The sequence below is a fragment of the Elaeis guineensis genome, chromosome 3 (assembly GCF_000442705.2).
Source record: "Elaeis guineensis isolate ETL-2024a chromosome 3, EG11, whole genome shotgun sequence".
Lineage (NCBI taxonomy): Eukaryota > Viridiplantae > Streptophyta > Magnoliopsida > Arecales > Arecaceae > Elaeis > Elaeis guineensis.
In genome coordinates, this window is record NC_025995.2 from 115736083 (window position 1) to 115751872 (window position 15790).

The 15790-nt window shown below is 50.3% G+C and overlaps 1 protein-coding gene across 2 annotated transcripts; it reads left to right on the forward strand.

Annotated features, from left to right (window-relative positions):
• Nucleotides 1-4618: 4618 nt before the first annotated feature.
• Nucleotides 4619-7240, forward strand: LOC105040688 (pentatricopeptide repeat-containing protein At2g01510, mitochondrial). 2 transcript variants are annotated; one of them, XM_073254548.1, is made up of 2 exons: nucleotides 4619-6902; nucleotides 7092-7240. In XM_073254548.1, exon 1 carries the CDS (start codon nucleotides 4861-4863, stop codon nucleotides 6811-6813), a length of 1953 nt encoding a protein of 650 aa, XP_073110649.1. In that variant the 5' UTR covers nucleotides 4619-4860; the 3' UTR covers nucleotides 6814-6902; nucleotides 7092-7240. The 2 variants fall into 2 exon arrangements, with proteins under 2 accessions (XP_073110649.1, XP_073110650.1); XM_073254549.1 differs by having other exon boundaries at nucleotides 7099-7234.
• The last annotated feature ends 8550 nt before the right edge of the window (nucleotides 7241-15790 follow it).

Genomic DNA, 15790 nt, shown 5'->3' on the forward strand with positions numbered 1-15790 from the left:
TCAAAAGATGTGATCGGATGTGGAAGGGGGAATGTGGTTCATATTTTCTTTGCCATCTTGTTTTGCAACATCTTGATATAATGCCCATTTCGGAAGTTCTTTTCAAATAGAATTATCTGATATTATATTTAGACTTTATGAAGACATGATATTGTAAGTATACTGGATATTGCTAGATCCCAGTTCATATAGGACTATTCTTTTTAAAGTTCCCATCTTGCTATCGGTGCTTGTTGATGCAAAGGAGACTTTTCTCATGGGAGCATTGCATTGTGGTATTGCAACCATAATATGGTGAGATGTATGGGTGTTCCATCTGGGAGCAAATCATTTGATATATGCATGGTTAGCAATGTCTCGATCAATCACAAAGACATGATCTATATCGGCTTTCTAATGCCCATCATCCCTTATAAATTAAGTCCTACGTAACTAGAAAATATCTAATATCACATACACATTTGTTTCTTCTATAATATAAACCACCAGCATTTTGTGTTAAATCAGATTCTAGAATAATTTCTTGAAACAGAAACAGGGACTGGTGGACTCATAGAGATTACATACATCTAGTGTGCTCCCCAACAACCCCCCCCCCCCCCCACACCTTTTTTTAATTCTGCAATATTGTCTATCTTCTTTTCCTACCACTCTGGGTTGTGTATTCATACATATTTGTATCTACAATGTTCCCCGACCAAATGGATGTTCTTAAATAATGCATGAATTGAGATAAGCATAAAAAAGACTTTTAAAAGCCAGTCAATGGTGACCCTCCATGGATTCACCTACATAAGCTGTGGCTAACATTTCAAACTTAAGAGCTTGAGTACCACTTGTAAATAATCCAAGGAGCATAACTGGTTGAGGAACTGTTGAAGGAACTAAAGAAACAAGAACGTTTAACGGTGGGGACTTAGATCCAGCTGGCTTCTACTTCTGGATGCTTGCTTTTTGATGGTGCTAAAATTTTGAAGATGAGTTTTTCAAAATGCTTCATGTGGATAGCGGCAGAAGTTATTTTCTGCTCATTATGTGACATAGTCAAGTCTGAATGGTATTAAGATTTAGATCTTGTTGTTTTTATGACATCTTGGAAATCTTTTCTATATAATTTTGCTTGTATCTATTGCGATTTGTTAGGACATTAGCAAAGAAAGAAGCAAGTCATTTTATTCATAGCTTATGCATTGTCACACGGCCTTTCACATTCTGCTCTGTTGCAGTTTACTGCTGACTCACAATGAGCTAATTATTGGCAGTTTTTAATTCAAATTTTATTTCCTTGTACTTCTGACAACACCATCACTCTAGATATGCTGTCCTTAGCAATTCTATAGTCAGTTCATGATGGTGCACCTCCAAACCTTCGTTGAATTGCAAGCACGAGAAAATCCTTAAAAGCACCAGAGTCATGAGGTTTTTGGTTTGAGCAGGAGATGCTTATATTAGGAGTAGGAGGGAGGTGAAATGTGTTTGAGATGCCGCCTAAATGTTCACTTATTGGTCCATCCTTCCATTTTGATGCCATTGGAAGTAATTTCAGTCTTGATTTCAGATGGATTATTGGAAGAGAACTGATCTAACCTGTTTTGTTCCACTAGTCCGCAACTAGCGACCTAAACAGGTGTATAGTTTGCTTCCACTGACAAAAATGAAACAGTACGCATCTTTAAACATCCTCGATCTTTTATCAGACCATGCTTCATTTGTAAGTATTGAGAAAGACAATAGAGTCAATGCTTTCCTAAACTTTTGAAAAAATCAACATCTTAAAAGATTATAATGAAGACATCAAATATGGTGTTTTCTACGCCTGCTTTAGTTTCTGACATCTTAGAAATCCTTTAAGTATCTTTCTAAATGCCAGTTTCATTGCATTTCTTTGAGGACATAATGAAGAAAGAAGCAGAGAGAAATTGATTTGTAAATGTTCTGCTGCTGTGCTTCTGACTGAAAATGAACCAGTTGACTGGTATATTTAAATACTAATTTGGGCGCTGAGAATGGTGAATTTAATTCGGAATATAAGGACATCAAATAGCCACACTACTGAGACCTCATTGGTTCTGCCAATTTACATAAATGTGCAAAATAGTAAACAATTATATATAATTATGAGAAGAATTTTATATAGAGTCTAGAAAAATAATTATATAATATCTCTAGCAGATTTTTTTTAAAGGGATTTATTTTTGCATGTGAAAATATTCGGCAAAATTAGGAACAAAATTTCAGCATTTACCATTGTTCTAAATTTGCTAAATACAAGTTATTTACAGCTATATATGTCGAAGAGTTGTAGATAAAAAGACACAGCAATCCCAAATGTCTGTGAATCTGAATTGGGACTGGGCTTCTTGATCAAGATTTCGACAAGAGATGCGCAGTAATCAATATGCTAAGTGAATGCTATTAGCTTGCACGAGAAAGTCCTCAGAGTGGTCTGTTTTATGTTGTGCGCTTATGAAGGATGGCTTTCCTGGCGCAATCCACCCTCCTGTTTATCCGTATATCAGGCTACTCTGCTGACCATGATATAGCTGGTTCTTGTCGCAACTCCACAGCCAGCCTCTCACTCCTCCAGAAAAAGTGCAGGAGAATTGTGAGCATTTTTCAATTTTTGAGCCTTCACGTCGCATAGTTTTGTTCTTTATTTATCTTCAAACTATTCATCGAATATTAACAGATGCAAGAGCGTGCACCGTGAGTACGTAGCATGACTGCGGATGAACTTACAAGTCACGGTTACACAATGCAAATTTGCTGAGGAAAAGAAAGAGCCTCTCTCCGAGCCTGTCTTGCTTCTTGATCCAAAAATCGCACTTGTCCAACGCATTCTGTGGAGAACGCTTCCACGCGGACACAGATCCTCTTGTTTCCCCCCTAGCCTTACTTCCACCGTGCACCTATGGTTCTTTGGCAACAGGCTTCGCCGACCAGCGAGGAAGCGTCTCTTGGTTGGGCCTGTCATTGCTGCTTGATGGCAACTTCCCTCCAGCGATTTCCGGGAGAAAATTGTAATGAGCACCCACCACCTGAGTCTCTCTATGGTGGGCACTGCTTGTGCTGGGTAGGAGTGTGGAGATGCTCATCATCAGGATTCGCCATTTTGATACCGGATCCCGTACAACATGCTAGATGTTTTGAGGCGGTACAGTAGATCATGCGCACCATATAGCTGCGATATTCCAATACTGAAGCGCTTAATATCATACGGAAAGTGCATGAACCCAAATCACTCAAGATTTGGAACGCATGACTGGAATCAAGCCCCAACCATTTGACATGTAACGTCAAATATCCACGAACTTGTATTACCGACCAATACAGAACGCATGGATCAAAATTACTTAACACCTTGGTTGGAAGAGAAGAATAGAAGCAAAAAAAAAAATGAGAGAGAAAGTTACTACTTTTTTTTGGTTGGGAGTTTTTTTATAAAATAAATGGAAAGAAAAGAAGAGACGGAGGGAATATAAATCTTTTCAAATCCACAATCTTTTTCTCCTCCAAATCTAGTGGAATTAGAGAGAAAGAAATTGAGAGTTAGTGAATTTTTTATAATTCTCATTTTATTTTTTTAATGATAAAGAATAAAATTAATATTATATTTTAATTCTAAAGCTTATTTCAAGCATCCCACTTAAGCCTTCCAACCGACTGAGATTCCCGTAGATGGAAAAAATCAATGAAAGTAAAAAGAAAGATAGAAAAAATTAAAAAAAAAGATCTTTTCTTGATTCTTTTTTTGAGTTTGTTGAGTTCCTTTCAAAGGTATAATAGTAAAAAAATATTATAATATTTTCCTTCTTTTCCTTTCTTCTTTACTTTCGATCAAGAAGGGAAGAAATTACTTTTTTTTTTCTTTCTTTAAACTTCTAATCAAGAGAAAAGAGATATGCTTACTTTTTTTATCTCCTTATTAATATTTTCTTTTCTTTTCCTTTCTTCCCCAAACTCCCAATCATGATTAAAGCAACCACGAATCATTGATTACATTCAGATTTATTCGTAAGTTGGGACAAAATCCTGAACCTACCTGATAATACATGATCCTTGAGATGTGAAACACGAAAAATGACATGCTTTCTTTGCATTGAGAAATAAAGTCCTATTCAATGCATGTGTGGTTTTGGAGTGATGTGATGAGTTTGGTGATCTACGTCTAGCTGTATAGCCCCAGCTATTAAGGTAACAAGTTCAAAGAGGATTTAGATTTTTACGCACCACCACTAACTTTAGGGGTGATGAGCTTGGTTAGAGAGAGTAGGGGTCTGAAATTGAAATAAAAATAGATTATTTTTATTCTAACCATTTAGTTGGAAGGAGTCTCATTTCGATTTCGATTCTAGAGTAGAATGAAAATGGTCCAATCTATATAGAACTCAATCCTTACTCTTCTCTATAGATTCAAATTTTTATTCTAATTCTGATTTTGATTCTGATTACAGTCATGAATCAAATACTTTGAAAATTTTAATTATTTTAATTTTAATTTTAATTTTAATTTCGATCACGAATTAAATATCTTCCTAATTTAGATGGCACGAACCTTAGCGTTGCAAGCAAGCTGTGGTGCGCGAAGTCTCACCGATCGCCTTGATTGCATCATATGTGATGCCTGGACTCAAAGCCTAGCATCACAATGCCGGTCCGGAAAACTGGAATAGGCGTGCGTCTAGTTATTCCTGTTCCAATTTTCGAACCAAACGCCTTTTTTTTCCTTCTTTTTTAGGGGTTGCAGAACCACACGCTGCCTCCAAGTTTAAACTCACGAAATCGAAACGTCCTACTCGCTTATCCTCGTGATAATCCTTCCATGAACACTCCTCCCGCCTATCATTCAAATCCGATGTCATGCTTCCCTCTTCCATCATAATAAGAAGAAGGTCGATTTTTCTTCCTGCTATCCAACCAATCATTCACTTCCTTCACGTCCCCACCTTTATGCCCCCCATCTCAAGCTCTATACTACCTTGCAACCAAAAGCACCTCAGTTCTGCCTCCGCTGCTGCTCTCTCTCAGCCCTGGTTACCTCAGAACCATCCCATTCCCAATAATACTAGCAGCCCCCAGGACTACCGGAACTACTTATCCCTCCTCCAATCCTTAATCACCCGGAAAGCACTCGAGCCCGGAAAGCAGCTCCACGCCCGCCTCATCCTATCCGGTCTCGGCTTCGATACTGTATTGGCCACCAAACTCGTCAACTTATATTCGGTTTGCAACTCTCTACCAAACGCACATAACCTGTTTGATAGAATACATAAAGGAAATCTGTTCCTTTGGAACGTCCTCATCCGAGGGTATGCTTGGAATGGGCCTTATGAGGTTGCTCTTAAGCTGTACTACCAGATGCTCGACCATGGGCTCCAGCCCGATAACTTCACCTTCCCGTTCGTTCTTAAGGCATGCTCCGCTCTCTCCGCTCTCGAGGTGGGGAGGGACATCCATGAGCACGTGATACGCACCCGATGGGAATCCGATGTCTTTGTGGGTGCCGGCCTGATCGACATGTTTGCGAAGTGTGGATGTGTTGATGATGCTCGAGAGGTATTCGACAGGATTCCGAATAGAGATGTCGTGCTCTGGAATTCCATGATCGCCGCCTACTCCCAGAATGGGCACCCATCGGATGCGCTCTTTTTGTGTCGTGACATGGTCGCCAAAGGATTTCAGCCCACCGTCGCTACTCTTGTGACCGTGATCTCGACTTCGGCTGATGTAGCCGCTCTGCCTAGAGGGAGGGAAATCCATGGGTTTAGTTGGAGGCGGGGGTTTCAATCCCAGGACAAGGTGAAGACTGCCCTTGTTGATATGTACGCCAAGAGTGGTTGGGTTAGAGTTGCTCGGGTTCTCTTTGAGCAGCTCATGGAAAAGAGGGTTGTTTCTTGGAATGCTATGATTTGTGGGTACGGGATGCATGGTCACGCAAATGAAGCTCTTTCTCTCTTTGATAAGATGAGGGGGGAGGCGCAGGTTCTTCCAGATCACATAACTTTCGTCGGAGTCCTATCAGCTTGTAATCATGGAGGTCTGATGGAAGAAGGGAGGCAGTTGTTCAATTTGATGGTGAAAGAGTACATCATAGAACCAACAGTGCAGCATTACACATGCATGATTGACCTTCTTGGTCACTCAGGTAAATTAGATGAAGCATACCAACTCATTCAAGATATGTCAATGAAACCGGATTCTGGAGTTTGGGGTGCCTTGCTGAATGGTTGCAAGATCCATAGGAATGTGGAACTGGGAGAGCTGGCATTGCAGAAGCTGATTGAACTAGAGCCCAACGATGCAGGGAATTATGTGCTTTTATCCAATATTTATGCTCAAGCTGGGAAGTGGGAGGAAGCTGCTAAGGTAAGGAAACTGATGACTGATAGAGGCTTGAAGAAGAGCATAGCTTGTAGTTGGATCGAAGTCAAAGGCACGGTCCATGCTTTTCTTGTGGGGGATTCATCTCATCCAAGATCAGAGGAAATATACACAGAGCTTGAATTATTGGAAGGGCTTATGAAGGAAGCTGGCTATGTTCCTGATACAATGCCGGTCTTTCATGACGTGGAGGATGATGAGAAGCACAACATGGTTCGCAGCCACAGTGAGAGGTTGGCCATTGCGTTTGGGCTCATCAGCACGCCTCCTGGGACACAGCTGCTGGTGACGAAAAACCTACGGGTCTGTGAGGACTGTCATACTGCCATTAAGTTTATTTCTAAGATCGTGGAGAGGGAGATAATAATAAGAGACGTTAATCGGTACCATCATTTCAAGGATGGTGAATGCTCTTGCCAAGATTATTGGTAGAACTAACAGGGAAAATTAGTGGTTGGCACCGGAAGTTGTGGTGGTTTGCACCTCTGTGGTGGAGTTGGTTCTATTAGGATGGGAATGAGGTGAGTGGATTATAACTAATTATCTTTATAATCTGTGCAGTTTGAGCTGGGGGTATAATTGTTTTCTTTGTTTCATATTCGAAACAAATGCAAATGTTTTGAATTGTTTTCGGGCCATAAAGGGGGCCCTTTTACATCATAAGAGTCTAACACTTCTTCTTTGTTCATGGCATTCTGTTCCCGTACAAGGCATCAGATGATCTGGCTTTGCATGTGCTGCAGCAAATATCATGGTTTTAGTATACGATTTGCTTGTTCTGAATCTGTCTTTGTCGGTATGTTATTCCTTCAGAATGAATCAAGTAGTAACGCTGTTGTTTAAGAAACCTAGGCATTTCTCAATTTTACATTGTTTTCATTTTAAAACAGGAACACTGTAGTGATTTTGTTAAAATTTCAGTTTGTTCCTGTTGGGGGATACCCGCCGACCGACTGCCGGAGGGCCCGACCGACCGACCGGAGGGCCCGACCGACTGTCGGAGGGCCCGACCGCCCGACCGGCTGACGGCCTGACCGCCTCCGTTGGACGACTCCGACTGGCCGACAGACCGACCGATCGTCGGTCGGGGCGACCGACTGACGGATGCCATCAGCGGCTAACCACCGGCCGTCCAACGGCCCATCGCCGACTGGGGGTATGTCGGGCGTATCCATCCCGACCGACTGAACCTCGAGGTTATATGGCCGACTTACATGAAGCTCGCCGACCGATGGAGGGGCCCGACACCACTCGGCTGGCTACCGACTTTAGGTCGGTCGGCTCCTCCAACCACCGTACAGCCGCCAGACGTCGTCAGCTCTGACACGGACATGCGGCACAGTTACCTAGGGGCATTGTCCCGCCGAGAGCCGGGTCAACCCTGGTGATTAGACGGCCACACGGCGACATGACGTTTTTCACGGCGGCTTTGACAGCCTACAGTGAGTTGACAGTTCCTCACTTGTCCGCGCCATTAATGACGGCGCCATACCTAGCTCCACTATATATACCGGAAAAGGCAACAGTGCAAAGGATGGATCCGCTCCGTCTCTCCCAAAAACGCAGGCTCGCTCCTCCCTCTCTCTCTCTCTCTCTCGAGCTCTCCGTCTATATTTCACTGTTGCTCAGTCACCTCTCTGACTTGACCGTCGGAGGGTCCCCGCCGGAGTCGCCTCCGGTCAGTGCGGACTTCCTTTTGCAGGTGCACGCTTCCCGGCGATCGGGCGACGAGGCGATTGGCCGCAACAGATTGGCGCGCCAGGTAGGGGGACAGCATGACAAAGACAAGAGCTCAACGATCGAGAGTCACTGGGTCGGCTAGGCGCTCTTCCCGCCGGGAAGAGGCCTCCCCGCCCTCGCCAGCGGCGGAGTCTAGCCCTCCGCGCCCTGCAGTGACCACGGAGGCCCAGATCGCGGCCATCGTACGGCAGATGACCGTACTGACCGACGCAGTCAAAAGCCTCCAGCAGCAGCCGGCGGCCCGACCTATGCCTTCCAGGAGCAGCCGCCGGCGACCGCGCCGATCCCTGTCGCCTCCACGTGAGCGCCCTCAACAGCGCTCCCACGGAGAGGAGGGACGACCACGGCGCGATGACCAACGGTCCCAGCGGCCCTCTCCCTCCCCGTTGGAACGGGCAAGGAAGGAGAAGCGGCCGCGCACACCGTCGGCCTCCTTTTCAGAATCTTCCGGAGGCTCCACCCCTGGGGTCTCCCAGCATCGACGAGCGGACGACTACGAGCGACGGTTCGAGGAAATCGACCGCCGACTCGCCCAACTGCAGATGGACGGTCAGAGGTCTTCGAATGACGTCGACTTTCAGACCGCCCAACCTCTCTCCCGACTGGTCCTCGACGAACCGATTTCCAGTCGGTTCAAGATGCCGCACGTGGAGCCATACGACGGCTCCACCGACCCAGTCGACCACCTCGAGAGCTACAAAGCTCTCATGACGATTCAAGGGGCAACCGACGCTCTTTTCTGCATCGGCTTCCCCGCTACGCTCCGCAAGGCTGCCAGGGCTTGGTACTCCGGTCTTCGATCGGGCAGTATCCATTCCTTTGCGCAGCTCGAGCACTCGTTCATGGCCCATTTCAGCACCAGTCGGAAGCCACCGCGAACGTCGGACAGCCTTTTCTCCCTCAAGCAGGGAGAAAACGAGACGCTCCGACACTTCGTGGCGCGATTCAACGCGGCCACGCTCGAGGTCCGGGACCTCAACGAAGACATGGCTGTTTCAGCCATGAAGCGGGACCTGAGGTCGTCCCGATTTACCTATTCTCTGGACAAGACCCTCCCCCGAACGTATGCCGAGCTACTGGAGCGCGCATACAAGTATATGCGCGCGGACGAAGGAGCGTCCGACCAACGCTTGGCCGAGCCCAGAGGCCCGAAGGAGAAGCGGAGAAAAGGTCGGGAGCCCGCCGAACCAAGCCGGCCCCCGACCGATAGTCGGCTTTCTCCACCCCGACAGATCCAAAAATCGCCCTGTCTGCAGACTCCGAGGCCGGTGCGTCTCAGGTATGACTCCTACACTCCTCTCTCCGCTCCCCGTGCGCAGATCCTGATGGAGATCGAGGGAGAAGAATACCTGCGACGGCCTCCGCCTCTGAAGGCAAAGGGTCTCGACCATCGGAAGTACTGCCGGTTCCATCGGAGCCACGGCCACGACACCGAGCGGTGCATCCAGTTGAAGGACGAGATTGAAAATCTCATCCGCCGGGGGTATCTCGGCAAATTCTGGAAGGGTCCGCCGACCCAACCGATTGCCGAACGACGCCCCCAGCCGACTGAAGAGGCGCCGACTAACCAGCCGACGGCCGGAGTCATCAGCATGATCTCCAAGCGGCTGGGACCGGGGACGTCAGCAGGGGGGAGCCGACGAAAAGGCCACGCCCGGACGACGTAATCACCTTCACAGAAGACGACGTTCGGGGCATCCAGACTCCCCACGACGATGCTGTTGTTGTGTCGGCGACAATAGCCAATTATGATGTAAAACGAATTTTTGTTGATAATGGAAGTTCGACAAATGTTTTGTTTTACTCGACCTTCTCCCGAATGCGACTGTCAACTGACCGACTTAGGAGGATCCCTGTGCCCCTGATCGGCTTTGTCGGAGACACCGTCACGACAGAGGGAGAAATTATCCTGCCCGTGACGGTCGGCACCGAACCACGGCAAAGCATGGTCTCCCTCACTTTCGCGGTCGCCCAAGTTCCTTCGGCCTACAACGCCATACTCGGACGACCCGGATTGAACGTCCTCAAGGCGATCGTCTCGACGTACCATCTCCTTGTTCGATTTCCGACCAAGAACGGAGTCGGGGAGATGCGCGGAGATCAACAGCTCGCTCGCCGATGCTTCCAAATCTCCGCTCAAAGCGACGGGACGAAGGATCCTCTGACAATCGACAAACTGGACCAAAGGGAGGAGGAAGAACGGGGTTCGCCCGTCGAGCAGCTCGAGGCAATCCCGATTGGAGAAAATCCCGACAGAAAAGTTTGGGTCGGGTCTCAATTGCCCGACACCGAACGTCATCGACTGGCGGAGCTGCTGACGGCCAATGCCGACATATTCGCTTGGTCGGCAGCAGATATGTCGGGCATCCCTCCAGAAACAATTACTCACCGACTCAACATCGACCCGACGATGAAGCCGGTGAGGCAGAAGAAAAGGTCCTTCGCCCCAGAAAGGCAGAAGGCCATCGACGAAGAAGTGGACAATCTACTCGAAGCGGGCTTCATTCGGGAATCTACGTATCCCGACTGGCTCGCCAATGTCGTCATGGTCAAGAAAGCCAACGGGAAGTGGAGGATCTGCATCGACTATACCGACCTCAACCGAGCCTGCCCGAAGGATAGCTTCCCACTTCCGAAGATCGACCAGCTGGTGGATGCGACGTCCGGATTTCGACTGCTCAGCTTCATGGATGCCTTCATCGGGTACAACCAGATCCGGATGGCGCCTGAAGACGAGGAGCACACCGCGTTCGTAACTCCCAAGGGCCTCTACTGTTATCGGGTGATGCCCTTTGGATTGAAGAACGCCGGCGCCACCTACCAGCGACTCGTCAATAAGGTCTTTAAAGACCAGATCGGGCGTAACATGGAAGTGTACGTGGACGACATGCTGGTAAAGAGCACGCAGATCCCGGACCATGTTCAGGATCTCGAGGAGACCTTCTGCACCCTTCGACGACACCGAATGAAGCTCAACCCGACCAAATGTGCTTTCGGGGTGACCTCAGGGAAGTTCCTCGGATTCCTCGTTTCTCAGAGAGGGATCGAGGCCAACCCTGAGAAGATAAAGGCAATCCTCGACATGCGTCATCCGAACACCAAGAAGGAGGTCCAACAGCTGAACGGAAGAATCGTCGCTCTTAGCCGATTTATTTCCCGGTCAGCTGAAAGGTGCCTCCCGTTCTTCAAGACTCTGCGTCAGGCGAACGGCTTCTCTTGGTCGGATGAGTGCGAACAGGCCTTCGAAGACCTGAAAAGGTACTTGGCTTCCCCGCCGCTGCTCGTAAAGCCGCAAGTCGGGGAAACCTTGTATCTCTACTTGGCCACATCTTTCGAGGCGATCAGTTCGGTGCTTGTTCGATAAAACGAGTGCCGGACTCATCAGCCCGTCTACTACACCAGCAAAGTGCTCCACGGTGCCGAAGCCAGATACTCGGAGACTGAAAAGATGATTTTCGCCCTGACCGTCTCCGCGCAACGGCTTCGACCATACTTCCAGGCCCACGCCATTGTGGTACTCACCAACCGGCCCCTGAGGGCCATACTGCGCCGACCCGACACATCCGGACGACTCGCTAAGTGGGCGATGAAGCTTAGCGAGTTCGACATTCAGTACCGGCCAAGGCCTGCCTTGAAGGCCCAGGTCCTGGCCGACTTCATCGCCGAATGCCCGACGACCGACCTAGGGTCGGGAGTTGAAGGCCCGGGACGAGATTCGGTCTCTGAGCCAGACCCGATCTCCACCTGGGTACTCCACATCGACGGAGCCTCCAACGCTCAGGGAAGCGGGGCCGGGCTCCTGCTCACGAATTCGGATGGGGTAGTCGTCGAATACGCCCTCCGGTTCGACTTCAAGGCCTCCAACAATCAAGCCGAATACGAGGCACTCCTCGCGGGCTTGAGGATGGCGAAGGAGCTGGGCATCGACAGCCTCCGGGCATTCTCCGACTCTCAGCTGATCGTGGGGCAGGTCAAGGGCGACTTCGAGGCGCGAGATCCGACCATGGTCAAGTATCTTCAGAAGGTGAAGGACCTCGTGGCACGCCTCGAGTATTTCGAGATCTCCCACATCCCCAGGACGGAGAATGCCCGCGCCGATGCTCTCTCTGGATTGGCAACGTCGGCCTATGACTCTTTGGGACCGGACGTTCGTCGAAAATCTCCAGCAGCCGAGTATCGATCGGGTCGAAGAGGTGCAGCAGCTAACGTCCGAACCAAGTTGGATGGATCCGATCGTCCAGTACCTGACCGACGGGATCAGTCCCGAAGATCCCGCGGAGGCCAAGCGACTCCGATGGTCGGCGTCGCAATATGTGATCATGGACGGCCGACTCTACAAAAGGTCGTTCTCCCTCCCTCTGCTCAGGTGCTTGGGGCCATCCGACGCCGACTACGCTCTCCGAGAGGTTCACGAAGGAATTTGTGGGAATCACTTGGGGGGCAAGTCCTTAGCCTTCAAGGTCTTGCGACAAGGCTACTACTGGCCAACCATGAAGAAGGATGCGGCAGAGTTGGTCCGAAGGTGCGAGCCATGCCAAAAGTATGCCAATATTCAGCACCAACCGGCCAGCCAAATCTCTCCCATTATCGCTCCGTGGCCCTTCGCTCAGTGGGGAGTCGATATTCTCGGCCCATTCCCACCGGCGTCGGGCCAGAGGAAGTTCATCGTTGTCGCCATCGACTACTTCACGAAGTGGGTCGAAGTCGAACCCTTGGCGCAGATCACCGAGCGGAAGATGGAGGACTTCATCCAAAAGTCCGTCATCTTCAGGTTCGGATTGCCACACACCATCATCACCGATAACGGACGGCAATTCGACAACCAAGACTTCAGAGACTTCTGCGCCAGGTTCCACATCCGCCACCGACTAACTTCAGTCGGGCACCCACAGTCCAACGGTGAGGTTGAGGTGACCAACCGAACCTTGCTCCATGGACTCAAGACCCGACTGAACGAAGCCAAAGGTCTCTGGGTCGACGAGCTGGGCTCCGTTCTGTGGGCTTACCGAACGACCCCCCCGTCCCGACCGGGGAGTCGCCGTTCAGCTTGGCCTACGGGACGGAGGCGATGATCCCGCTCGAGATCGGCCTACCCTCTTCAAGGGTCGAGCAGTACCAAGAGCCAGACAACTCCGAGAGTCGGAGGGTCGACCTAGACCTCCTCTCCCGAGCTGCGAGACGAGGCTCAAATTCGAATGGCCTCGTACCGACAGAGGGTCGTCCCGGTACTACAACGCCAAGGTCAGACCAAAGCTCTTCAGGCCTGGCGACCTAGTCTTGAGGAAGGCAGAAGTGTCGAAGCCCTTGGACCAAGGGAAGCTGGCTCCCAACTGGGAAGGACCCTACAAGGTTGCAGACACCTTCGGGCCGAGAGCCTATCGGCTGGAGACCCTTGAGGGGAAACCCATTCCCCGAACTTAGAACGCCGACAATTTGAAGCTGTATTATCAGTGAATTTTGTAACTCCATTATCGGAATACAAGTTCAGTTTGAAAAATCGGAGTTCTAACTCTTCGACTAGCAATCGGCGCTTAGCCCCGACGTATCGATGTGGACCTGGCACCGACGATACACCGGGCCCTTACACGGACCGATGCATCTACAATGACGGGAGTCAACACTCCTTCGACGATTCGTCGGACCTTCACAAGGGCCGACGGACTCTTATGAACGGGAGTTACACTCCTTCGACTTTCGGCAACACATCCGCCCAAAGGCCGATGCAGCTGTTGCGACGGGAGTTCATACTCCTTCTACGGTCGAATTTTCGGGCAGAATCCATCGGCCGACAGGCCGATCGGGCCCCGACCGAAGAAAGGCTAAAAGCCCACGCGACTATTGTCGCGACTTCCGACCAGGCTACGGCCGGTCGAGGGATATTCGGCTTACCACCGTCTATCACACGACGCGACCTTAGTCGCACCCACTACTTGCCGATCGATTTTCGCCGGCTGAACGATATTCGGCTTGCTACCGTCTGTCGGAGGATACAGGACCCGACGCAGGAGAGTGGGGACCCGACTTACTATCGTTCCCCGACATTGCGACGCAAATGACCGACTAAACGCATCTACGAAGTCCGACTCCCTAACCTTTACCAGGTTCGGTCGGCTCCCGACTCAACAGATGGACCCGACTGACAACTTCGACTACCCGAAGCCGACCTAAAGTCGGGACGCATTCTACCTTCGGGGCTGCACAAATTGTCGAAGTCCTATCGACTTACGTAAGTTGGCGACTTGCTTAAGTTAGTGACTAAGGTTCCGCATCGCAGCAATGGTCGGCATTACAAACAAGAAGGAAAAGAAGAAAATTTCATTCATTGATGAAAGGAAATTACAAAGTCGGGTCGAAGCCCGATTACATGTATTTTCAAAAAGAAACAAAGAGGGAGGACGGTCGGCTGGGCCGATCATTCGTCCTAGTCGATCTCTTCAACCAACGGAGGATCGGGAATGATCGGCGTCTCGACCGTGAGCAGCACTGGGTCAACGGCAGAAGGATGTCCTTCAGTCGGCAAAGAGTGGGCTTCAGTCGGCAAAGGAGCTTCGGTCGGCACCTGCTCCGGGACAGCTTCCTCCGCTAGGATGACGCCTCCCGACGGCTGGTCGGCTTCTTCTTCGGCTCCTTCCTCTTCGGCTCCTTCCTCGGCGAACGGCGGGACGACGCGGCTGACGTCCACCTCCGGGTACAAGGCATGGACGGCGTCCCGACCATCCTCGAACCCGACCCGGTATGAGGCGAAGCCCGACTCGAGCATCTCCTCCCGGTATCGGTCGGAGGCCCGGAAGTCCTCCACCGCCCGATCGGCCGACTCCCTCGCCGACCTTGCCTCCTCCTCAGCACGGGCAAGCTCCTGCCTCGCCGACTCCGCCTCGGCCTTAGCCATTTCGGCGTCGACCTGGGCGATGGACAACTCCTCTTCGGCTTCCGCAAGTTTCTCCAGGCCAGCCCGAAGTTGCTCGCGTTCACCTTGGAGTTCGGCGGTGGCACCATCCCGTTCACGGCGAAGGCGACGTACGGCCCGACCTTTGTGCTTGGCCTCCTTTTTGGCCGACCGGAGTTCGGACCCAAGCCGGGAGACCTCGTCGACCAACTTGGCCTCCCGGTCGGCCGATTGCTGAAGTTGGTCGGCCAGCATTGCCCTCTCAGCCTCGGCCGCCGCCGACTTTTCCTTGAAGGCTGCCCGAGCGTTGCCGAACCTTCGGTATCCGGCCTCCAGTTCGGACATTGTGAAGATCAGCTGCCGGCGGAAGGAAGCTTCGTCAGAATCGCATGATAAACAAAAATTCCTAAGGAAAATTTCTAAGGAAGAGAGGACCCGAAGCTTACCTCGACCATCGCCGGGTAGAACCGAGACAACATCTCGGTCACCTGCCGAGTTCGCAGCAACCCCACGTCGGTTGGGAGGAGGATTCCTTGGCACAACCTCCTCGCAAGATCGTGGTCGGCCAACGCCGACGCACCCTCGGGGTAGTAGGCGCTTGGAGGCATCGACCGGCCCCCCGACCTATCCTCTTCCGTGGGCTCCATCGGGGACTTCCCCCGATCAGCTGCCCCGACCGACGGGACTGGCAGCGACGGGACGCTGGAGTTTGACCCGGCGCCTCCCGTTGCGCCAACGGACGCCGCCGGACGATGTTCGGTTTCCCGAACGTCATCCGGCTCC

Excerpts from the sequence above, each read along its gene's own strand:
- LOC105040688 (XM_073254548.1), top strand. The coding sequence starts at position 4,861 with ATGCTTCCCTCTTCCATCATAATAAGAAGAAGGTCGATTTTTCTTCCT.